Consider the following 24,433-nt stretch of genomic DNA (forward strand, 5'->3'; position numbering starts at 1 on the left):
TTGTCAAGGATCCAGACAAGTTCCAGTTTGGACGCACCAAGATCTTCTTCCGGGCAGGCCAGGTGGCCTACTTGGAGAAGCTGCGGGCCGACAAGTTCCGGGCAGCCACCATCACGATCCAGAAGACGGTCCGGGGCTGGCTGCAGAGGGTGAAGTACCACAGGCTGAAGGGGGCTACCTTAACCCTACAGAGGTACTGCCGAGGATTCCTGGCCCGCAGGTGAGCTGAGCAGAGGTGGATCTGGGGCAGGAAGTGGGCAATGGCCTCGCCCATCTTCCATAACTAGTGTGGTTCCTGTTAGGCCTGCCTTCATCTTGACTTCCTCTCAGTGGCTGGGTGCATCTCTCTCACATCCTCACCTTAGGGAGCAAGCAGGTCTGATTCCCAGTTCTCCTCATGTCCCCATCTGTCCCTCACCCCAATCACACTCGCCTAGGACAAGCTAATGTGGGCACAAATGAATCATTTCCTCTCTGCCTAAACTCCAAAGTGAAAAAATAATGACTTATTTTAGGAAGTGGTAATTCGCATCTTTTTTGTCATAGTGAAGTTATACATAGTCTCATTGGAGGTCAGTTATTGGTCTGGAAAGGTCTAGGAATATCTTTATGGAGTTCTACCTGAGCCAGCAGAGAGGGTCTACTTTGTCCCGCTACATTGTCTATCTTGCAGTGAATCTAGGATGCCCGTTGGCTTCCTTCCCCCCCACTCCATGCAGAGGAAGGTGTCCCTGGGCTGATGCAATGTAAGAGCTCAGGCTCCATCTCCACTGAGGCGGGTGTGGGAGCCATGGCCTCTGATGAGATGCCCTTCAGCTCTCTACATGGCTCATCAGGTGGGGGCCCAGCCCTCATTCACGGCCAAAGCCCTCTCCAGATGGGGCTTTCCTTGGAGAAGTGACAATAATGACAAGAATTGCCATCAAGTCTTGTGTTTTGGAACCAAAGTTTCACAGATGGCCGCTGAGCCATTTCTCCTAGGGTTAGAAGGAGCAAATGAACACCCCTGGGTTCCAAGCTCAGAGCAGACCTCCTCCGTAAGGTAAAAGTAGGGGCTGGAACCTCCTCGCATGTGTGCCTGCCATGAGCCTTTTACCCACATGTGAGCGGAGATGGTGAGTGTCATTCGTTACCTCCGAACCGTGGGAAGCAGCCCAGGAGCAGAGAAGACAGGACTGGCCACAGAGTGATCTCCATAGTCCTTGCTAAGTTAGTCACACCATCGGCAAATGGGACTTGAGAGGGCTCAAGTTGAGGGTGCAGCAGAGCTAGGCGGGGTTCTTCCTGAAGGGAGGGGGTGCGAAACCCAGCAGGTAGGCAGGATCCAGGTGTGAGGAAGGCATCTCAGCCAGTAATGGAAGGTGGCCTCAGCGGGTCACCTCCTCTCTCAAGGCTGCGTTAAATGACTTCCAAGGGCTATATGCCCTGGAAGCCATGAGGCCCTTAAGAGGAGTACGACTTTTCCATCTGTTGTGCCTCACTGGGGAGAGGTGAAGTAGGGAATGCAGAAATTAAAGGAAAGAGATGCTCTCCTTCAGGCAGAAAGGTCTCAGGAAGTGAGAAAACTGAGGGATCCATGGGGTCCTTGAGCCAGCATGTTTCAGTCATTGAGCAAACTTTACCCACTTTGTGCTGCTGAGCCCTGAACTACACAGCCCCGGCATCTGCACCTGATGAGTCACAGAGAGTCAGATGGCACTTCTGTCAGGTGAAGGGTAGAAAGAGTTCAGGAGCCATAGAAGAGGTGCCCAGGCACAGGAAACAGGAAGAGGTCATGGAGGATCAGACCTAGGTTGGTACCAGTAGAAAAACTGCCGGGTCCACATTGGGACAGCTGACTCTGCTGCTCTGAACCCACACTTCAGGTACCTGAGACACTGCTACAGGGCAGTAAGGGTGGCCACTGGTGTCCAGATGGGGCCATAGAGGGAGGGACTTGCACCTTGGACAACTCAGGGTCTTCTACCAACTGGCCAATGCTTTCTTTTTACTGCCACCCATGACTTCCTGTCCCCAGGCTGGCTGAACACCTGCGGAGGACCCGGGCTGCCGTGGTGTTCCAGAAACAGTACCGCATGCAGAGGGCCCGCCAGGCCTACCAGAGGGTCCGCAGGGCTGTTGTTGTCATCCAGGCCTTTGCTCGGGCCATGTTCGTGCGCAGAACCTACCACCAGGTGAGTAGGCACCATGAGGACCTCACAGTTGCAGACTCTCAGTCTGAGTACTTCCCAGTCCCTTGAGGAAAGGAGGATGTATATTACTGTATACCTTTTGACACTTGAGCTGTCCTGAGAAGCGGAATCACGTGCCTGAAGGTACATGTCGGACAGCAGCAGGGCCTGATGACCCAGCCTGGTTCAGTCTTGAGAGCAAGGGCAGTACCAGGCTTCTGCATGTCCACGCTTTCCTTAAGGAGATGAAGGATGTGAGATCCTGTGAAATGAGGTCAGGAGAAGGACCCTAATTGCTCTCTGCTGTTTCCTTTTGCATCGTTCCACGGAAGCTGAAAGCCTTGCCCAGGCAGCCGCCCTACATCAGGACGTGTTCAAGTAGCCCTGTGGGACTGAAGCACAATGCCAACTTGAAAGTTGAGTTGGGAGGACATGTGTTCGATACTTGTTCTCTTAAAGCAAACATCCACCTCTTTTATGATCACAGAAGATGTGACTTTTCTAAATAATAGAAGTTTAAAGCCCCACCTTGATGATGAAGAAAACGAATGTAGTCAGGCATCAGGGTGGGACACATATTGATAAACTACGGACTATCCCGGCTCAGAAAGTGGAGGTTCTGTGAATTTCTTGATAGGTTAGCGATTACTTGTGTGATACCCCTATAAAATGAGCAGTTGACATTTTTGAGGCAACCAGCAGGGGGCAGCATGCGCAAGGAACCAACTCTAGGTGTGATAGTCTGCTCTTAGTCTCCTAACAGTGACACTGCTAATCTCAAGGCCTGTTTTTGGGTCCATTGCACAGCATTGATTGTTCAGGGCATTAAGGCAAGGACACAAATGATGTTTTTTTTTTTATTTCTGAAGTGGTTTTTAACTTAATAGCAAAATCCTGCAGCTCCCCAACACTAGGACAGGTACCTTATTTGTCAAACGGAGATAAATAGGATAACCACTAGGTCCCTATACCGCTGAGGTTTTGAGATTCTAGTTTCCCCTAGCCATTACAACAAAAAGAAAACACAAATTTAACAGGTGCTTTCCTAAAAGGGAAGAACCTGGCTAAAATCTGTTCGTAAACACCCACTGACGCCTCAAATATTGAGAGAATACACATTTTCTGTCTAAAACCAAGGCCAACCTGAGCTGTCACTGACGGGTTATGTGCACTTCACTGCAAATCCACACTGTGTCTCCTGCCAGGTCCTCATACAGCACAGGGCCACCATCATCCAGAAATACATCCGGGGCTGGATGGCGCGTAGGCGTTTCCAGCAGCAGCGGGATGCAGCCATCATCATCCAGTGCGCCTTCCGCAGGCTCAAAGCCAAGCAGGAGCTAAAGGCCCTCAAGATTGAGGCCCGCTCTGCAGAGCACCTGAAACGCCTCAACGTGGGCATGGAGAACAAGGTGGTCCAGCTGCAGCGGAAGATCGATGACCAGGTCAGTGCCAGGAGCTCCCTAACCAGGTACTGGGGTTTCTGGGATACCAAGAGAATGCTTGAGAGAGACCACAACTTCCTCAGGGAACTGAAGGTACTAGAGACCCAAGGGAACATAGCAGTCCCTGGAGTGTTGCTCCACTCAGCAAGCATAGGAACAGTGTCTCCTCCCCAAAAGCACCCATGACCTGTACTTGCGGGTCTGTGAATGTGTTACCTCATGTGCTGAAAGGGGCTTGGCAAATGGGAGTTGGGATCTGGAGATGGGAAGATGATCCTAGACTGTCCAGGCAGGTCTTGTGGAATCATGGGTCTTCATGAGGGGAAAGCTGGACAGTGAGATTCCGGGGAGGAGATCTGAAGACAGAATCACAGTTGGGAGGGTTGTGGGCTCATGAGCCACGGCAGTTAGGCAGCCCGAGGAAGCTGGGAAAGGCAAGAGAACAGATTCGCCCCTCGAGGGTCCAGAAGGATGGAAGCCTTGTTGACTACTTTTAGACTTCTGCCCTCCAGAACTGTACATTTGTGTTGTTTTGGGCCACTAACCTAGTGGTGATTCGTTACAGAGCAATAGAGAACAGTTAGAGTGCCAGGGCCTGTCCGCCTGGCCCTGCAGAGGTAGTGTGGTGTAGCTGGTGCTTATTGACTGTCCTATTGTGCCCACGCTGTGCTGACCCTTCCTCTGGGTGTGTGCAACGGCCCATGAGTAAACCTTACACATGAGAAACCAAGAAGACTTGGTACATAAGTCAGGGAATACTAACCATAGGATACTTAAGCTTTTCCCCCCATTTGCCTGGCTGCCTTTCCGTATCAGCCTCTCAAACAATCAACAAGTCAGTGACTAAGCCCCTGGATGGGGGGGGGGGTGGAATGTGCTGTATAAGGTACTACAGGGGTTCAAGGCAAGCATAGGACCTAGCTCCTTCTGGGCAGTCAGACAGACCTGGCCTAGAATCCATGTTGAAAGACAAGTCTCGGGCTGGGAAGGTGGCTCAGTGGTAGACTGCTCGCCTTGCATGCATGAGGCCCTGGGTTCAATTCCTCAACACCACATAAGCAGAAAAAGCCGGAAGTGGTGCTGTGGCTCAAGTGGTAGAGTGCTAGCCTTGAGCTGAAGAGCTGAGGGACAGCACCCAGGCCCTGAGTTCAGGCCCCAACCAACCAACAGCAACAAAAAAAAAACAAGTCTTACCCACCCAGACACCCACTCACAAGCGGCCCCAGTGGCCAGTCCTTCCTCCCCTCAGAAGACTGTTGTTTGGTGCCTGGTGGTTGTAGGTATTATGAGGCTCCTGGCACATAATTGGCATTAGATGCATTAGATGCTGTATTAAGGAGGGGTGTGCCAGTCCCAGGGCTTGAACTCAGGGCCTGGGTGTTGTCCTTGAGCTTACTTGCTCAAGTCTAGCATTCTACCACTTGAGCCACACCTCCACTTCTGGCTTTGGGGTAGTTAACTGGAGATAAGAGTCTCATGGATCTTAATACAGTGAAGCCAATAACCTGAATTCCCATTGTGATTTCTGAGTGACCATCTTATACCAAGCCCCGTGACTTCCCGCGGTCATCTTAGGGGAGAGGAAATTGTGGATCAAGGACTTCAAGTAGCTTGGCCAATGCCACAGAATTCAAAAATGCTAGAACTTGGGTCCCACAGGAATGAGGATAATGCTGGACTTCCGATCCCAAACATGTCTAACATGTGAGTTGTCACTGCTGAGTGGAAAAGAGGCTCACTGTGGCCTGCCTGACTCAGGCAGGATGCCCAGGTAACTCCTGCATTGCCCCATAGGGGCTTTAGGGACCTCCTGAGCCAAGAGGGGAGATTGGAAAAGAACACAACAAAGGCCATACTGGGGTACAAATGAAGAAAGAAACTCGGAGGTAGGGCTGCCATGCAGGGCCTTGGAAGTCATGTGGTTTTGTTGTACAATTTTTTGCTGGATGTTTGTAAAGCTTCTCATGACCCCAACAAGACAGGAAAATAAATGAGCCATGTTATACCTAAATCAACTACTCTGAACAAGAGCCCCAGGGTAGGGTATGGATGACGGTGGAATGTCCCTCCTCTCTGTTCTTGGGAGAGACCAAGCGTTCTGAGAGGAGCTGCTACCTTGGATGTATTCTCTGTGTGAATTCTCCAGGGTGAAAGTCCTGCTGCGGAGAGATGCTCAGCCCTTGCTAGACCCTGGCCGCTGGTCAGCTCTAGTGAGATGTTACATCAGAAAGGAAGGGAGAGAGGAAGAAGTCTGTTCTCAGGCACTGGGCCTTTGAAACACACAAAGACCGACTGCCAAGGTCTTTATTGCTACTATAGGACTGTTGATGGCTGTCCAAGAAAGGTATCGTGTAGACACAGCCAGCTAACCTCCCAGGACTAAGGAAGCTTTGGTCATAGCTCTGCCCCAGCCCTGGGTTTTGTGCAGGGTGCGTCAGAAGTGATTTCCAAAGGATAAAAATAAACTAGTGCTTCACAATCCATATGCTGGAACATAAAAAAAGGAGCCGATTTGAAAGGCCTATTTTTAACCATAGCTTTTTGCCTTAAGCTTCCTGCTTGGCAAACATCTGGGTGCATCAGCAGGTGTCACCACCCTGGGCAAGGTGCCCAGCACACAGCGGATGATCACAGGGCCCATGAGATCTTGCTCTCTACCACCCTTCCCCATGCGGCCTTACTGTGTGCTAGATTATTCTCATATGTGAACTCTTTGCAGCCTTACCACCACCCTAGGAGATGAATATTAATATTTTAGCCATTTTGAAGATGAGGACACTGAGAAAGAGGATAAGTAGCCTGTCCAAGGGCACACTGCTGGTCCAGCTGAGACTGACACTTGTCAGGTTGCTTTCAGGTTGATGTGCTATCACGCCTGACCAGATTGTTAGGTCTCTGCCCATTGGGAGACTCTTGGGACAGGTGGGTCACATTTCTCAAGACTCTAACCTTGGTTTGAGTTTGGGCTTATGCAAGGAGCATGTCTTTGGGCCCGCAGGACATGTGTGACTCTCTGTTGGGGGAGGAGTGCAAGATCCTTCCCCACTACACTGCAGAGCTGCGGGTCTTCCTGTTGTCTCCTGGCAGCTGGGGCCTACCTGCGACACAGACACCAGTGGATTTCTTTCTTCCTTGTCATTCCTGGTGATAATCCAGCTGTTCTCTTGACATACAAGATTCTTAAGCCAAAAGGAAAACACATTATGAGCCAACCATGCCAGAGGCAAAAGTTGTCCCAAAACACTTGTCAGAGTAGCATAGGGCAATGAGCTAAGTCCCAGCCTGGGTTGCAGTTCAGTGACTGGAAGTAGGGAATCCTGTAAAAGCACCCCTGCTACCATGAGGTCAGGAAGGGAAGAAATGGAAGTCAAATCAAGCTGTACACCCCAAATTTATATCTGGCTACCCACAACCAGAGGAAAAGCTGCTTGACACCAGGTTGCCAAGCAAACAACAGAGAGGAAGACAAGGTCACTTGAAGGTTATGGTTTAGGAGGAACAAAGCTGTCCCTGGTGCTGTGACACTGCCATGTCCTGCACAGAGCCATCTTCAGTACCCTCCAGTGGGAAATGCAGGGACAGGACCAGGGACCATTCCTTTCAGTATCCCTGGTGTTGCTCTGTTGGGTTTGACATTATTCAGCCAAAATAATGGAGCCCATGAGCCCTTTGCCAGTCTAGCTTTATTCAGACACATGTGGAGAGTGACTTGGCCCATTGTTAGAATTCTATTTTTTTTAATAATGGGAATCTGCTTCTTAGGCTTTTGTGAATATAAAATTGCATTTAAGTACATTTTATCTGACAAATATAATCCAAATCAACAGATTTGAGTCACTGCCCTTTAAATCAATTTGTTCACAATATATGTAAGAGACACACACTTAACTTAGTCAATATTTTATGACTAAGAACACCCATACAAGATGGGCATTGTACCATACACCTGTAGTGTAGTATTTGGGAGGCTGAGGCAGGATGATTAAAAGTTCAAGGCCAATCTGGGCTTTATAGTGATGACTTACTTGGGAGGGAAAACAACAACAACAACAAATATCCTTCTCCCCCACATTTGGAAGGTAGCATGTTACAACTTACAGCGTTCTAGACTCTTCAGGCCTCCACTTCCTCAGCGGTGAAATAGGGGAGCTATCAGTCATCCTTACTGAAAGAATTTCTGTGAGGCAAGACCGAGGTGATGCACATAAGCACACACTACAGTGTAGCGTGTGCAAGACGTGCTCGTTCCCCCCGTGCGGCCTGGCCCCACCGGCCCCACCAGCCCCAGGGCCTCTGCAGCACTGCCTGGACGCCTCTGTGTCCCGTTCTGTTGGCTGAACACAGAGCAAGAGAGTGTGGCTGCAGAGGAGAGTGCAGCTGAAATCCAGCCACTGCTCTGACCAAGAAGAAGGGGTGTCTTTTGTTCTCTGCTGGGCACCCTAGAGTGTCTCCACTTATAGGGAAAACAAGTTTATCCCTGTCCACCCTGGCACTTTTTCTGGTTTTACAAAGGTGCTGCACAGGCCACGGATGCTTGTAATCAGTGCGTGGAGGAAGAGGTAGCTGGCTGGCTTTGCATGTTGAAGATAGATGAGATCGGGCCTTCGGTGAGCTTATAGCAAAGCTCAGAGTCCCACATTCCCAGATTGGCTCCTTATTGCCCATGGAGGGCAGTCTGTGCTCCTCAGTGATAGAGGCAGGGCAAGCATGTTCAAGATGTGGGAAGAGTCCAAGGGGGTAAGGGTGGGGGGAATGGACACAAGCCTGTCTTGAATTCTCTAGGCCTTTGCCCAGGGTGTACCAGCTCCCTATGTCAGGAAAAGGCCTTCGCTTGCTACAGGACAGACCTGGCTGGGTCTGCATGTGACCCTGTCCAGGGCAGCAGGACATGTTTATCCTGAACCCAAGGAGCGTTTCCATTGCCCAGAGCCATCCCCTGCAACAGGTTCACCTGCACAACCATGGCACCTAGAGGGGTAAGGACGAGCCTACTGGGACTTCCTTTCTAAAGTCACATGTCCTGACCACAAAATGTACAGGTGCTGGAAGCCTCAAGAACGGTTTGGATGGCAATGGTGATGGGTCAGGAGTGTCTCAGGCTCTGCTGTGATGATTGTCCCCAGCCAACTACAAGCAGCAAGCAGAGGCTCTGAGCAGCTCTCCAAGGAACTCCCTCAAAGGCTCTGGCCAGTGAGGAGCACTGGTTATTTAGCACTTACCGGGTGACAGGAACCAAACTAAGTAGACTATATAACCACATCCTGATGCCAGCGCTCAGGGTGGGAGTGGACAGGACAGAGCTGGGACACAGAGGCTGGTGCCTGGATCAGGTGTGCACACAGGGATCAAGGACAGAGCTGCGCTCAAGCACAGGGCCAACTTCAACCACTCTCACCTCCCCTCTTCCTTGTACCTGCTCTCCAGCAGTGTCAGGATCAGGAATACAGGGCCTCCCGGAGCATCAAACATTGTTATCAACACCCCGAGTCTTGTCTTTATCCATGGTAGGACTAGACATGCTTGAGCCCCCTGTCTCTCTATGGCACAACCATGCATGTGTCTCTCCATCACCAACTCTGCCTAGGGTCTCCAGCCCACTTTTCCTCTCCACGCCTAGTGATCTGATCCAGGTTATGGCAGCTAAGCAGACATAAAGTTAGAAGCATAAAGCTAGCCCTGCACACCTCACCCCTGTGCAGAAACCTTCAGCCTCTGGAGGAGACCCAGACCCAGGTGGGCAGTTCAGAAAGATACTGGTCTTCAATAGATTATTGTGGGGTGGGGGGGAATCTCGTCGGGCCGAATCCCCACAGGAAACGCACTGTGTGCACACTTCCTGGGGCACCAGCATGAGGGCCTGTGGACTGCACAGTAGTGTGTGGTCCACTAGCTTTCCCTGATCGCTTCTCAGGACTTTCTGTGGAGCTGAATGTCTGACTGAATTAATCATTGATTCCTAGTGTCCTCGCATATTGGCATTTCAGCCACTAGCTCTGCTCTCCTTAGAGCTCTCGCAGAGCACAGTGATGGCGAGCAATCGATCATTATTTAACGCAGGCTGACTTACCTGGAGAGCTTCCTCTTCTCCACTTCTCCCCACTCACCACTTCTGCCTGGCACTTCTTCCACTCTGGTATTTGTTGGGCTGCAGCTGGCCCTGGCACTAGATTCTCAGAGCCCAAGGCACACAGAGGAATCCATTGGGTGCCCTGGTGGCTGGGTACCCAGTTGGAGGGACACAGTGGGGTGGACTCTGCTATATGTCATTCTCCCAAGTCAGAGTCTCACAGAGTAAACTGACAGGTGGCTAGAGAGCTCCAGGCTCTGTGGAAGGTACCCTCGGGTGAGAGGAGACTGAAGGGACCTGTTGTCTCTGAGCCAGGAAGTAGGTTGCAGCAACTTGTGCCAGCAAGTTCAAGGGTGGGAGCACTCAGTGTGAAAGGGCAGAGAACCCTAAAAAGCCGAGAACACAGATCAGTAAGCCGGATGGTAAGGCAGCATCAGCATCACGTCAGTTTCTGTGTTTCTACCCAACCCAGAAAGGAAGCTGCTGCCAGCCAGTGCCAGTTCTAGGAGTGCTCATAAACAACTTGGTCTATGGAATTGCTGTTTCTCTCCTTCCTCTACTTCTAGGTTCATGATAGAGGTTAGTTTTGGAGATGGCAGGAGAGCCCTTGGGCCTATATTGATTGGTGAGGTTTCATTCTACCTTGGAAATTCTTTCTGGGTGGCCTTCATGCTTTTTTCCTGGCCTAGTCACCTCCGTATCTCACCTTTTTCTTACTTCTCCCTTATTGATGTTGTTCTCTGCAGAACAAGGAGTTTAAGACCCTGTCGGAGCAGCTGTCTGCAGTCACTTCCATACACACCATGGAGGTAGAGAGGCTGAAGAGAGAGCTGGCCCATTACCAGCAGAGCCAGGAGGCCGACACCAGCCTGCAGCTTCAGGAGGAAGTACAGAGCCTGCGCACTGAGCTGCAGAAGGCCCACTCGGAGCGCAGGGTCCTGGAGGACACCCACAGCAGGGAGAAGGACGAGCTGAGAAAGGTATGCAGGACCCGGAGGGGCGCAGCTGGCCATGGGCTGCTGATGGAGCTTCACCCAGGGATGACTTCTTCAAGCTGGAAGACTGCCCTGGACTTTTTATTGTGTGTGTGTGGGGGGGGTGTTTCATACCCATAAACCAACTCTCCTGTACCTAGAGAATGGTTATGCCACACAGCAGGTGTCCACTTAATTGAAGTGTCTGTCATTGGCTAGATACCATGACTTGCCTTGGGAGAACACTCAAAGACATCTTTGCACATCTCTCTTAGTCTGGAGTGAGTCTCCACTCAGCTTGCAGCCCTAGTCCTTGTTGGTGAAAGGTGTGATATGGAAATAGTGACTGTTCTGGGGCAAAGGCCAGCTTCTAGATGTTGCTACCCATCCATAAATCACCCTGTGATTTTGCCAAGTGTATGTTTCTGATTCCAGCCTGTTCACCCACTCTGGTCCATAGGCCTACTATCACCCCATGAAACAAGATTTCCTATCCTTCTTAACTAGCCATTCCAACCAGGCAAGTCTTCCTGGAGAGCCCTGGAGAGCCTCCATGGACTCAGGATACTGCTGCTCTCGTGAGCCACAGGCCATGGGGAAAGTAACACATCACCCGTGTGCTGAGTATCCATCCCTCACTAGGGAGTCAGAATGCGTAAAGTACGTAAGAAAGAGATTGAGTGGTTGTGATATTGGAAAAACAGCTCTGAATTTGAGGCAGACTGAAAGCTGGCACAAAATAAAGAGCCCTGGGGACAGACATTGGAATAGCACCCCTCCTTCTGGTCCTGTCATGGTAGTAAACAAGTGCAGGAATCTCACTGCGTGTGTGTGTGTGTGTGTGTGTGTGTGTGTGTGTGTGTGTGTGTGTGTGTGTGTGTGTGTGTGTGTGTGTGTGTGTGTGTGTGTGTGTGTGTGTGTGTGTGTGTGTGTGTGTGTGTGTGTGTGTGTGTGTGTGTGTGTGTGTGTGTGTGTGTGTGTGTGTGTGTGTGTGTCATAAAAGTTGGTCCCGACCATCTCTGCCACAGTTGGCATCACAGAGTTTACACTGGCTTCTAGAAGGAATCAAGGACCTCAGCCCTGTTTGGTAATCCTTTGCTATTCTGCTGTCCTGCTTTCTTCTGGCCTCAGTCCTTGCAACTGGGAACCAGGTAGACCCCACACACACCTCCTCCTATGCCATTTGAGACGAAAGCCTGCTGAGTCAGCTAGGGCTGAGCTTTTATACATAATGTTCCCACTCCAGCGACATCCCAGGGATGGTTAGAGGTGGGACTTCCCAGTATAGGCAGCCTGGCATAGAAAAGGCCACCTTCCTGACAGTTTGCTTTGAGAAACGTGAGATGCCCTGTCTGGGTAAAACACCCACCAGGAGCACTGACCCCATGAAGCCTGAAATGGACTTCATTCTTCAGGTGAAGCATGTGGTATGAGGAAACTCCTGTCAACATACAGCTACAAACTCAGAACCTACAATCAGCGGGATGGGGGAGGTTCTGCCTGTGTTCAGTTGATCCCCAGAGCAGATAGATAGATGCTGATCTTTCCATGTGATTATAAAAACAAGAAAGTAGCTGAGTGCTGGTAGCGCATGCTTGTAATCATAGCTACTCAGGAAACAGAGTTCTGAGGATCGTGGGTTCAAAGCTAGCCTTGACAAAAAATTCTGTAAGACTTTTTATCTCTAATTAGCCACCAAAAAACTGGAAGTAGAAGTAGATCCTCAAGCAAAAAAAAAAAAAAAAAAAGCTCACAGACAGTGCCCAGGACCCTGAGTTCAAGAACCAGGACTGGCACAAAAATAAATAAATTAATTAATGCAGAAAAAAGAGGTTTAGATAAGAATTGGAGCCTAGAGTTGTATGTAACTCTGTAACTCAGTATTAGAACACAGGCCCTGAGTTCAATCCCTAGCACTATCAACAAAAATCTGCAACAGGAAATTTGAGGTTGGTGACCCTGGGGGGGGGGAGATATCTCCTTGCATCTGGGAAGTCCACAAAACCAGGGGACTTCTACACTCTGCCCCCAAGATAGCACATGCCTCACCCCCCAACCCTAGCCTCTATTCTGTCTCCTATGGAGCATTGTATTTGGGGACTCCAAAGATTTTTTAAGAAATACTCCAGTCTCTGGCCAAAGAAGATTTTTATCATATGGAAATCTTCCTTGGAAGACTAAATAGAGAAGAGGGCTCCTCTTCTCATTTAGTGTTTAGATAGATAGATAGATTTAAATATATATGTATAAATTTATATACATATATGTATACATTCATGTATATGTGTATATATATAAATATATATGCCTATATGTATATATACATATGTATAACATATACATATAGGTATATATATTTTATATTTTTTATAGATAGATAGATACTATTTCCTAGGAGTGTGTTGGCCTAGCTAGGTCTTAAGTAAAATTAGAACTCAGAACTGACAAGGGAAAGTTAAGGACACTGCAAAGAAGGGGACCAGTGGGAGCAGAAGCAAAGCAGAGACCCCAGATCAGAAGCAAATATAACTTAGTAACACTCAGAAGATACTGGCACAAGTTGTTCCATTTGTCCACTCTTTCCAGGAAAAAAAACTAAAGGAAAAAGTAGAAATAAGCATTCTTCCTTCTCTGGATCTATAGAGAGCTTTTTGTTCTGGTAATTAAAAGAAAGTGGAGAGATTGGCTGGTTCTCCCTGTTTGAGTCTCTGTGCCTAGCCAAGGGTTAATGTTTAGCAAAGGCGCCCTGTCCCCTCTTAACAAATGCTGAATACTCAGACAGTTGGTTTCTTGCTGGATGTGTCCAGGGGCCTGCTCTGCACTGAGCGAGATTGATGAGCCCAGCAAAGCGCAGAGAGGAAGCCGACTGCTGCTAGGTGTTTAATTAATGAGTTTGATGTTTCTGTCGACAGAAGCGGCGAATGTTGTATTGGAACTGACATCCTGGAACCCTCTGGGCTGCCACTCGTGATGACTTTTGTCCTGCTCCGTGGGGACCAAGAATTCTTTGTGTTACCAGAGCTCAGGGTAGCCCCGTTACACCCTCGCCACAGCCTTTTCTATGAAAGGGGAACAGAACCTTGGTGTCTTACTTCGTCCTTCCCTGGGCCTTTACCTTCTTCCTTTTGTTCCTTCTTCAAGCCACAGCAGGCCCTCTGCCGGGTGCTGTTGTGCAGCTGAGCTCTTCTGTAGGCTGTGCTGTCCGGTGTTCCTAGTAGAAACGAGGTATCTTCCAGGGGCTCCCTTAGCATGGAGGAAATAGCTCTGTATCCACAACTGTCCTGAAAGTTGGTGGGTGGCTAACGCAGGTCCCCAGTCTCGTGAGACTTGTTAGGCCCTGAGCTATGAGCACTCAGGCTGGTGGAGTTGAGCCGTTGTTTTGTCACGACTCACACAGCTATTATCACTGATTGGTTCCCTTGAGTCGTTCAGTGGGAAGGTCTGAGGGTTTTCCAAATAGAAGCAGAGAGATGTGGCTGTGTGTGGAGCCATCGCAAGGTGCAGGACAGGGATTCTTGTGCCAGATAAGATTCAAAGTTGTGCCTCTCTCAGCTCAGGATAGTGGTTATTGGAAGGGGCCCCTACCTCGTCTCTATGGAAGATTGTCTCACTGCAGGATATACCATCTTTCATAGAGAAACTGTTTATTGAGCATCTCTACATTTGCCAGGTACTGTTGATACACTGGAATCAAAGTAAACCATCAAAGAGTCCTTTTTGTATTTAGGGAACAAAAGGTAGAGCTAGAACTCAAACAGATTTTCTATCATGTGCTATAAAGGAAAAGCACCTTAAAGATGGTAGAGAATGTCCTATGATGGGTGTGTGTGTGTGTGTGTGTGTGTGTGTGTGTGTGTGTGTGTGTGTGTGTGTGTGTGTGTGTGTGTGTGTGTGTGTGTGTGTGTGTGTGTGTGTGTGTGTGTGTGTGTGTGTGTGTGTGTGTGTGTGTGTGTGTGTGTGTGTGTTTTATTTGTGATGGCCATGGCCAGAGGTGTTCTCTCTGAGAACATCTTGGGAGAGATGAGAGGTTGGATTATGAGGAGTTCTGGGTGCAGAGGTGGAAGAAGGGTATAAGGAAGGCAGAGGGGATGAGGGCAGGTTGAGAGGCAGTGGGGCAGATCAGGAAGCACCTCCTGACCTCAAGGGCAGCATTACCCTTGAGATTTCCAGAGCTGAACAATGTCTTCAGCATGGATGGCTCTGTGAGCTTGGGTGGAGGGAGAGGGAAGAGATGAATTGAAACACATTTCCTGGAACATTTTGGAGCTAGGAGTTCTATTCATTGTTTTACAGTTGCCTCAAAAGTCAAAGGATGTTGACTTCTAACTTTTATCATTTTATGTCTTAGTTTCATAAAAGAAAGCTGAGCTCACTTGAAAGGCAGACTTTCTCTTAGTGTATGGCTAATAGCCCTTTAAGATTCTGCAGACTAGAGTTGTCCAAGCTAAAGGTCAGGCTTGTAAATGTCTGCAGGGGGCAGGTGGGGACAGATAGGAAGTGGACTATCATGTCCAGCTCAGAGTACAGCAGTTGCATGCCTCTGCGAAGAAGACCTCCTGGGTGCAAGAATATGGGGGTTTTTTCCAAGGAAAAGATATAGGACTTCGCTGACACCAGTCCTCTGTCTTTTTCTGTTCCTCCTCCATACTAGCCAAGCATCTTCCTGAGATGCTGTTGTTCTGCCTTTGCTTAATACTCATTCTTCACAAAGCCTTGGCTCCCAAGTGATTCTTGTTCTGCTGTCTCTTTTTTGTGTGCTTTTCCTTCTGTTGGCTTCGTTGCACTGTACCTTCAAGCTTGGAACTTACTCCCAATGTCCTCTGAATCACAAGTTTTACTCAGCTCAGACACCCGCTTCTTCCCGGAACCTCTCAGGTTCCCTCCTTCCTACAGCCCTGGCTTTGGACAGCAATCACTTATAAAAAGCCCATTCTAGATCTTTCATTGCTGCTTTTCCTATGTCTGTCATTAGAACTGTCAGGAACTTGTTGGCATCAAAGTTCAGAAGGTGGGCTGCACAAAGACTGCTCAGGGCAAAGCCCAAATATATCCCTGCCAGACAGTGTGGCCTTCGGCAAGTTGTCTAACTTAGCTGTACCTTCATTTTCATAAAAGCAAATATTGATTGTACCTACCCTTAAAATTGTTGTAATGTCTGGGATAGGTATATAGTAAGAGCTCAATAAAGATGAGCTTACAATGTCCTCAACTGGACTGTAGTCTCTCTGTGGCCCTGAGCGCTACATCCTAGTTCCCATGGTGCTGCCTGCCTGTCCTTCCTGGTGCTTCTGATGGGCCAGATGCTTCCCTTCCCTAGAGCAGGTAGAGAGTGGTTACGCTGGGCGTTGCTTCTCTAACTTATGTAGGTGACTAACAGAGCCAAGCATTCCAGGTCAGCTCACATTTTAATTCTGTACCATTCTTGATACTTTGTGTCTGCTCTTGTTTTTCTGCTTCTCTCTGCTCTCTGCTTAGTGCCATTTCCCAATGATGAAATAACTGAACATCCCATTAATATAGAGCATCTGTGCTTGTTTGCCTGTTCTCAGAGAATGGGCACACAATCTTTCACAAGACTTTGCCCACCTGGACATGTCTTTACCAAGCACTATGCTTCCAAATTCCTATTACCTGGGTGTAGGCACAGTTAGGATGACAGATGAACCTTTCTAATAGGCCCCGTCCAACCAGTTTACCATTGGTTTTCTACTAGAAACCTCACAGCTGGCTCTTTTTGCAATGCCAATAGCCAATTTGAAAGAACAAAGATGAAAGGCCCATAGCTACATTTGTACCCCTAAAACAGCATTAGCAAAGGAAGCTCTTCAGATGCCAGGATATCTGTTTGTTAATTTACTGACTAGTTCCAGAATTCCTGCCCCTCTCCAAGTGTTGGTTCTGATGATCTGTCCCAAATAACCTTTAAAAGTAAGAAACACTCCAAATAATAGTGACACAAGAGTTCAAAGCCTCCTCCTCCAGGCAGGCTGCCTCTGCATGGTGCTTAATGAGTCCTGAAGCCTGTGCATAAATAGTTCTTGTCACACTCTGGAGGTTGTACTTGCCAGTTCTGTGTTGCTAAAGCGTCTCTCACTGTGCTCTGCATCCCTTGTGAGGGATAAAAGGGAGCCATTTGGCTGCAGAAGTTTGTCCCCACCATGCCTTCCAACAAACTGCATGTGCTAGGCAGTTGGGAGGACTGGGGATGGCCAGCCCGTAGGGAAATAGAACTCACAGAGCTTTTTCGGCCCTCCCTGGGGCATGGAGCTGAATGTGGAACTCTCCCTCCCTGGGACTCACTAGGGATCCACAGCCCAGGCCGCAGACTTCACTGACTTTTTTTCAGGCAGCAAGAAAAACAGATCTTCTGCCTGCTGCTTTGATGTATGGCTTAGAATAACAAAGCCAAGTTCACAGGAGGCCTACAGTCACAATCAAAGCCCCAGAGAGGGAGCTCCCCCAGAAGGGAACAAAAGGGGCTCAGAAGTGTTAACTGGCTGGGATTTGAGGTGGAGTGTTGTTATAGTTAAGTTACCTGATCTGAGGCTGCAGTGGAGACCCCAGGCCTCACCTAGTGGTAATGACTGGAACTCAGCACTGGCGCAATAGCGTGTTCATTTTCAGAGAGACAGTGACAGTGTAAGAGGAGGAAGAGGAAAGATGGCGATGTGTCTTGGAGGCCCTGCTCTGTGAGCTGTATGGCTCTTCAGAGGACAACTGAAGGGAAGTAAAGTCTTGTCCTAGGGGTAAAGTCAGCTTACCTCAAAGCCTTTTGGAACCTTCCAGAGGACTGGAGAATGCAGAGGGTCCGGCCTTGCTCTCCGTGGGGCCTCCAGATGTGGCACAGCAGGTGGAAGGTGGCATGCTCCTGGCCTTACTGAGGGAGGCTCACGTGCTGCTCACGTGACTTCTCCTGTTTGTGCTTTGCAGTTTTCCTTGGCTCGTGTAGGAAAGTGAAGGCTATTTTGATTGTTTGCCAAGCTGCCTTACAAGTGCTCACAAAGTCATACTCAGTGACTTCTTGGAAAGAAGTTCTCCACTTGAAGAACTGACTGCAGTAATAGCAAATTAGACCCATTTGAAAGGTGTTTTTTCCTCCATTGTGTATGCTTTCTAAATTAAGCTATTATTTGTTTGATAAGTTCATATAGTCTAGATGTTTTAGAGATCTATGATCACACTTTTTTTTAAGTGGAAGAAGTCCCTTATTTTTTTATTATTGAAGAAAATGCAAACTCTTTAATTCAATTTGGAGTGGTCGTCTATTCATTGGACGTGCGTTTGGTGCTGGGTATGGTCCTGTGGTGCATATTGAAACCTCTGGTATGGGCTAAGCAGGTGAGCCATCATGCATGAATCAGTGTAGGCCCTTTAGAGGGGTATGTGGGCCCCCTAAGAACAAAATACTGAGAACCCAATCATCCCAAAGGCTCCTTGGAAAAGTAATAGGGAGAGCTATCTAAGGAGACAAAACTAACCAGTAAACAGTAGGCCTGCCCTATGGCCTTCCACAGGAATCAGGGAAAAGCTCAGGGAGAAGCAGGAGTGCAGGAAGAGGTGGGAAGAGGCATGGGGCGCACTCAGGCAGGTGATGATGCAAGGGGGAGCTCAGAGTTAGCCCAGGACAAAGGTAGAGGAGCTGATTATAATCTGACTTTCATGCCCTCAAGACCATACCCTTGACTTTTCTCCTCTCCTTTATACTCAACCCACCTCAGCTGCAATCCTGCTCTACCTACATTGGGAGTGGCATGAGTATGCCACCATGCCAGCCATTGTGCTTCCCCAGTAGGCTAGAATGACAAGCGCATGCCACAGAGGGTGGGGAACTGAGGATTCTGGAGCTTAGGATCTGCATGGCTACACAGCTCATGATCTTTGTCTTACACCACACACTTAGGTGTGATCACAAGCTTTTGTTGTACAGTAAGGGCTGATGATTCAGCCAAGGCTCTAGGAAGTACAGGTTCAAGCCGGATACCCAAATGGACGGGCACTGTCCATTCTCTCCCTAATATTTCCTCTTTGATGTCACAACAGCAAGGATGTTGGTGGAGAAAATCCCTCCATAGCTGCCTGCAGATTGAACCTCCAGGAGTTCCAAGTGCAAAGGTGACTGGAGTGCAGTTCAGCTCCCATATTACAAAAGAACTACATCCTCCCTTCAGCCCTTATGCCACCTATAATTTCAGAGTTTCTTTCTTTGTTTTTTGTTTTTTTTTGGTCAGTCGTGGGCCTGAACTCTGGGCCTGGACACTGTCCCTAAGCTCTTCAGCTCAAGGCTAGCACTTTACCACTTGAGCCACAGCACCACTTCCGGCTTTTTCTGCTTATGTGGTGCTGAGGAATCCAACCCAGGGCCTCATGCGTGCAAGGCAAGCGCTCTACCACTGAGCCACCTTCCCAGCCAATTTCAAGGTTTCTTAAGACGCACATTTGAATTACTTTATTTACAATCCATATAAATACTTTGCTCCAATAATAGCAAAAACCTTCAAATTTTAGAAACTTTACTCTGTTCTAACCCTTTTTTCTCTTCGAACAGATCTGGATTTTTCTTTAGTTAGTATTTCCTTCTCTTGGTCCTTTTTTCTTTATTTTCTCAGTATATTCACCACATACTTCTTTGGCAGTGTCACTCAGAGGCCACATAGTGGGCTTAATGTCTGAATGTCAACAGCTAATCTGCTCACTTTCCCAGAATCTGGACTGTGCTGGTCTAATAAGTTGTATACGCCTCAGAATTGAGAAAAATAAAGGAAAGGGTAGGTTGAGGTAGGGGGAAAATGTTCAAGGACTGACACAGATCAAGATTCATTGTATATATAAATTGCTTTGTTAAATGGGAAGAAAAAATTCAATACATGTCCTAACAATGAAGAAAAGTGAGGGAAGGGCTGGCTGTGAGGGGCGGGTGAGAAGGTTGAAAGGCGTGACATTGATCAAGACACACCGTATTCGTAAAGCGCGTTGTTGAATGACAGCTCATTCATTGTTCAACTGCTTAAGTACGATAAAACATATTTTTAAAGAGGGGAATAACTGGGAGTAAAAACTAGAGATCATTTTGTTCATTGTGAGTTTCTGACTCAGTTTTGAGAGCTCAAGTTTCAGCAAGATGGGCAAATAAGTGTGAGCACCCTAAAGCCCATTATCCTATGGGCCCTTCAATAGGGCATGGCAGCGGCAGGTAGAGTTTTTTTGAGCCTTCTTTCTTTCTTTCTATACTCGCTGACCATAAGCATAAGCAGACTGAGCTTATCTGTCCTATTTTAATGGGATTTTTTCTGTTTTGTTTACAATTTTTCCACTCCAATGAAAGCAGCAGCTTTGGTTGATTTGTTTTTCCTTAAGAAGAGAATTTATTCATAGCCAGTTGGAATGCAGACCCGACAAAAGGAGCCTCTCCTCTGCCTTGCGTTACAGTGGGATGTTCTTCTGTGTTGCTCTGTTTCAGCGAGTTGCAGACCTGGAGCAAGAAAATGCTCTCTTGAAAGATGAGAAAGAACAGCTTAATAACCAAATCCTGAGCCAGAGCAAAGGTAAGTTCCTTACCAAGTTTTAGCCTTTCTTCCTGGCTGGTTTTCTCAAAGACTCCTAGATGCTGCAGTTTTAATAAAGGAGATATGGAAAAAAGAATAGAATAGTTGGTGTGGGGAAGGGGGAATGTGGGGGAGAAGCTGGGTAGATACTGGGGCTTGAACTTAAGGCCTGTGTCCTTCCTTAGCTTTCTCAAACAAGCACTCTACCACTTGAGCCACACTTCTACACCTGGCTTTTTGCTGATTAGTTGGAGATGAAAGTCTCCCAGACTTCTCTGCCTGGGTTTCCTTTAAACCATAATCCTCAGATCTCAGCCTCCTTGGTAGCTAGGATTACAAGTTTGAGCTCCCAGTGCCCAGCTGTGACCTTTGATCTGATGAGAGCAGACACTTTTGAGGTTGGGGGAGGTCTCACATCGTAATGCTGCTGTGTGCTGTCCCTTGACCTTGAACAGATCCTCAAGGTCACCCCCACAAAATGAACAGGCATAATGGACAGGCATCAGAGGCTTCGTGGAAGGAATGAGGGAGATATAGGCAGATGAAATGCTTAGGCTGGTGTTCAGCACATGGAGCATTTCCAGAGGCATTTACGTTTGTCCTTAGCATCTCTAGTGTCTGTGTCCTCCCCCTGGAAGGGCAGCTATTCATGCTAGCTGAAGAGCAGGTCTTGGACCAGACTCCAGGTCAGCCTCTCTCAGTGGCCATCACCTCCTGGGCTTCCATCCAGTCCCAGGTGGCACCTGCCATGTGGCAGGCTGCTGGGGGCCACCAGATTTCTATTCATGGTCCAGCAGTGACCAGGTAGCCCTAACCCATGTCACAGGACAAGTGACCCATGTGACCTCACCATCCCTGCTAGTGATCTTGAAGACCTAAATTGTTTGTAAATTGCCCTTTAAAATGATTTCCTGTGTGTTACTATGAATAGTAAGATTTGACAAGGGAAAAGCCATCTGTGTTGTTGGTTTGCCTCCCCCTTCCCCGCCCCCCCACTCTGCCTCCCATAAGCCTTTCGGCTTAATCTCCTTTAGTCTGCCTGCACTAGAAGAAACTGAAAGATCAGGAATAGGAAAGGCCGCGCGGAACAAAGCCTGGTTCTGTCAGGACTGCTTCTTGCTGACAATTGTTGCAAGAGAGTTAAGTGTGTGAACTGGGGGTTCTCGTGCAAGTTGCCGACTTTCCTCTCTCTGAAAGCAGGGTCATCCTCCCCTGTCTGGAGACATAGGCCAGAGTGACGAACTCCCCCTGTGCTGGGCAGTGGGTGAGAAGCACCCTAGACTCTGCTGTCTCTGGGATGAGCCTGCCGTGGACAGCCTTCACATCCAGAGCTGAGCCAGGAAGCACGTGGCAGTGCGTGGGGGGATCTGCACAGATGGCAAATCCACGGCTTCCTCTGCCTCCTTCCAGATGAACGTGCTCAGAGCTCTGCGGAGCAGAATCTCCTGATGAAGAAGGAGCTGGAGGAGGAGCGGTCCCGCTACCAGAACCTCGTGAAGGAGTACTCCCGGTTGGAGCAGAGATATGACAACCTGAGGGACGAGGTGACCATCCTAAAGGCAAGGAGGGCAGTTCTGCTGTCCTGCAGCATTCACCTTCTTTTAAGCCCCTTATGCTGTCCAACCTTGCCCAGTGCTATGTACTCGGCACTGCCGGTGCCTACTCTCCGTTCTCGTGGATGTGGTGCATGAGGAAGCAGCCTGGTGAAGTGAAGTGGTTCTTCCTAAGGTTCCTTCCCAATGTAGAGGTCTTAGCAAGATTTGGGGAGTTAAGGACAATCCCCCCAAAGCCTTCCTTCCCCACCCCATCGTGTGTGTGTGTGTGTGTGTGTGTGTGTGTGTGTGTGTGTTAGAGAGAGAAAGAGACTGCAACTATGTAAGACAGTTCCTGTTCTTTCTGGAAAAATCCTGTGTTGCAACAGGGGTGCTATTTGGAGCCCCTCCTGATCTCTGATATGTGCAGGGTATGTGCACGTTGTCATGGTATTGCAGGGTTTGTCATTCTTTACGCTCTGTAAGAGTTCCTTCAAGACATGTATATGCAAGCAAGATCAATATGAATTGCATGGAAACCAGGAAGAGAAGCTGAGTAGGAACTTAAATCGAAATCTGAAATTTTTCTCTGAGCTCAGTTTTCACTCTGAAAACCAAATCAGATGCCAGAAAATAACCCAGAAGGTATTTTTAAACGAACAGTATAAATGGTGTGCAGTTTCTAACAGGCTGCCGTTTTCAGGAGCAAACCTGATGGCATGCCAGTTGAGGGTTGAAGGGAGGGGACACTCGGGGCTCATTTGCAGTATTCCTTTCAAAGGGGCCAGGGGATCTGACTGCCTGTGTGCATTCTGAGAGAAAGACCAGGAGTGAAGGGCTGTTCCCCTAGGACTTAGAGAAATAGGCCTACGGGTTACAGATTGGCACACCACTGAAAGACAAGGGAACCCAAGCCTATTGGGAGAGCTGTGCAGCCTCTTAGTTATTATGCTGCGAGGGAGCTAGATGGTTGGCTAAGAAGTGTAGGTGAAACGCTTTGTGGGAACAACTCTATTTAAACACAGTTCCAAGAAACAGTGACATTTATTCTTATTGACAAATGAGACAGGAGACCTGTTCCTTGAAAAGGTCTCAGGAACGTGAGTCCATTTGGGGTTGCCATCTTTTTTTTTCTTTTTGAACAGCAAACCCCAGGCCACAGGCGGAATCCATCCAACCAAAGTAGCTTAGAATCTGACTCCAATTATCCTTCCATCTCCACCTCTGAGATCGGAGACACTGAGGATGCCCTCCAACAGGTAGAGGTAAGACAGGGGGCTCGTGGGGGAGTGTTTATTACCTGTGATGCTGCTCAGCAGAAATGTCCCCTGCTGTCCAAAGTGACTTCAGAGAGAAGAATTGTTCAGACTGTGGTGGACTTAAGGAGCACTTTTGGTCCTAACATTTTGTTCCCTTATCCACTAAAGGAGGGAGGGAGGAAGATAGATTCCCTGATTCCTGTTAAAGGAGACTAAGGCATTGAGGCAAGGGGGTAGAGTAAGCTTATGAAGAAGGCTGGCTTAAGAAGGAACCATTGATGGACATAGTGGCACACCCCTGTAACTCCAGCATTTAGGAGGCTGAGATAGGAGGATCACTAGTTTGAGGCCAGTGTGACCTACGCCACCTGACTTGACATCACAGCACACACAGGAATATCAATAAATATACTGGGAGAGTCTCCACTCTGATTTAGAAGCTAGTTAAAACTCAGAGAACAACAGTAAATATTTGGAATACAAGGATGCTGTGTGACTGTATCATTGTGTACTGGGGATGGCCTCTTAGCATCTAGAAACAGCGTGCCATATGGTGAGTGTTACAACCTGAGTGTAATTTTGCCAAAGATCCATAGACTCACCATTTTTCCCTCTGGCGTTTGAACAGCCAGCTCCTAAAGCAGGTGGAGATCCACATGAGCTGAGTTCAAGCATATCTCTCTGCCAGGCACTGCCAGGAACCACTGTAACATAGCAATGGCCAAGCCAGAGAAGGTCCCCACCTTCATCGCACTTGTCTGATGCAGAGTGAGACCCTAAGCAGTCATCAGCAAGAGTGTGTGCTGTATTTGCAGATGCTTCTGAATGCTATGAAGAAAAAGGATGATAGAGAGGGAATGGAGTAGAGAGTGGAGGTTGGAAGACATCCTCAGGACAAAGGGCTCCCAGCCATTGTACAGTTCTACAGGTTATGCACAGTCAGTGAGATTATCACAATGCTGGCCTAAGGCCTTTTGGTTTTGGTCCAGCCCCTGGAGGCTCTTTTCAGTCTGAACTGCAGCTGCATGTCCACCATTTGTGTTTGCAACTGTTTGTGTGAGATATGGCCACTATATTCCCAGGTCCATGCTCCTCAAGTAAACCAAGACTGATCCAGGCCACTTAAGCATGAAGCATTCTTACAGCTGGTTATGTCTATTGCTTCCCATGCATATAGTATATGTAATAGTCTGAATGGGTGTGTTCGTGCACACTAGCCCCTCATGGGCAGATCCAAGTTTGCATGTGTACCCCAGACATTGCAGAAACCTAGAGGGCACACCTAGGCATGAGATTAAAGAGAAAAAAATCCACTGGGAAACTGATGCTGACTAAATGGGTTCTGTGGTAGGACAGTGATTCGTGAACCCCTCGATTCTTCACCAGCAAACATTACCTCCTGAGTGTATGGTTTCTCTGGTGCAATGCCATTTTCCCAAAGTG

The 24,433-nt window shown here is 48.4% G+C and overlaps 1 protein-coding gene across 3 annotated transcripts in view; it reads left to right on the top strand.

Annotated features, from left to right (window-relative positions):
* Positions 1-24,433, top strand: part of Myo5b (myosin VB) — a 299,803-nt gene that overhangs the window by 235,986 nt on the left and 39,384 nt on the right. For 2 of the 3 annotated variants that reach the window (XM_070029165.1, XM_070029168.1), the window contains exons 19-25: positions 9-220; positions 2,018-2,174; positions 3,377-3,616; positions 10,430-10,663; positions 20,115-20,199; positions 21,610-21,758; positions 22,877-22,996. In XM_070029165.1, coding sequence (XP_069885266.1) covers positions 9-220; positions 2,018-2,174; positions 3,377-3,616; positions 10,430-10,663; positions 20,115-20,199; positions 21,610-21,758; positions 22,877-22,996 — 1,197 coding nt within the window. The remainder of the gene's footprint in view (positions 1-8; positions 221-2,017; positions 2,175-3,376; positions 3,617-10,429; positions 10,664-20,114; positions 20,200-21,609; positions 21,759-22,876; positions 22,997-24,433) is intronic. The other variant, XM_070029169.1, reaches the window with a different exon arrangement.

Source organism: Dipodomys merriami, unplaced genomic scaffold (assembly GCF_024711535.1).
Source record: "Dipodomys merriami isolate MVZ:Mamm:240054 unplaced genomic scaffold, mDipMer1.0.p SCAF_2, whole genome shotgun sequence".
Classification (NCBI taxonomy): Eukaryota; Metazoa; Chordata; class Mammalia; order Rodentia; family Heteromyidae; genus Dipodomys; species Dipodomys merriami.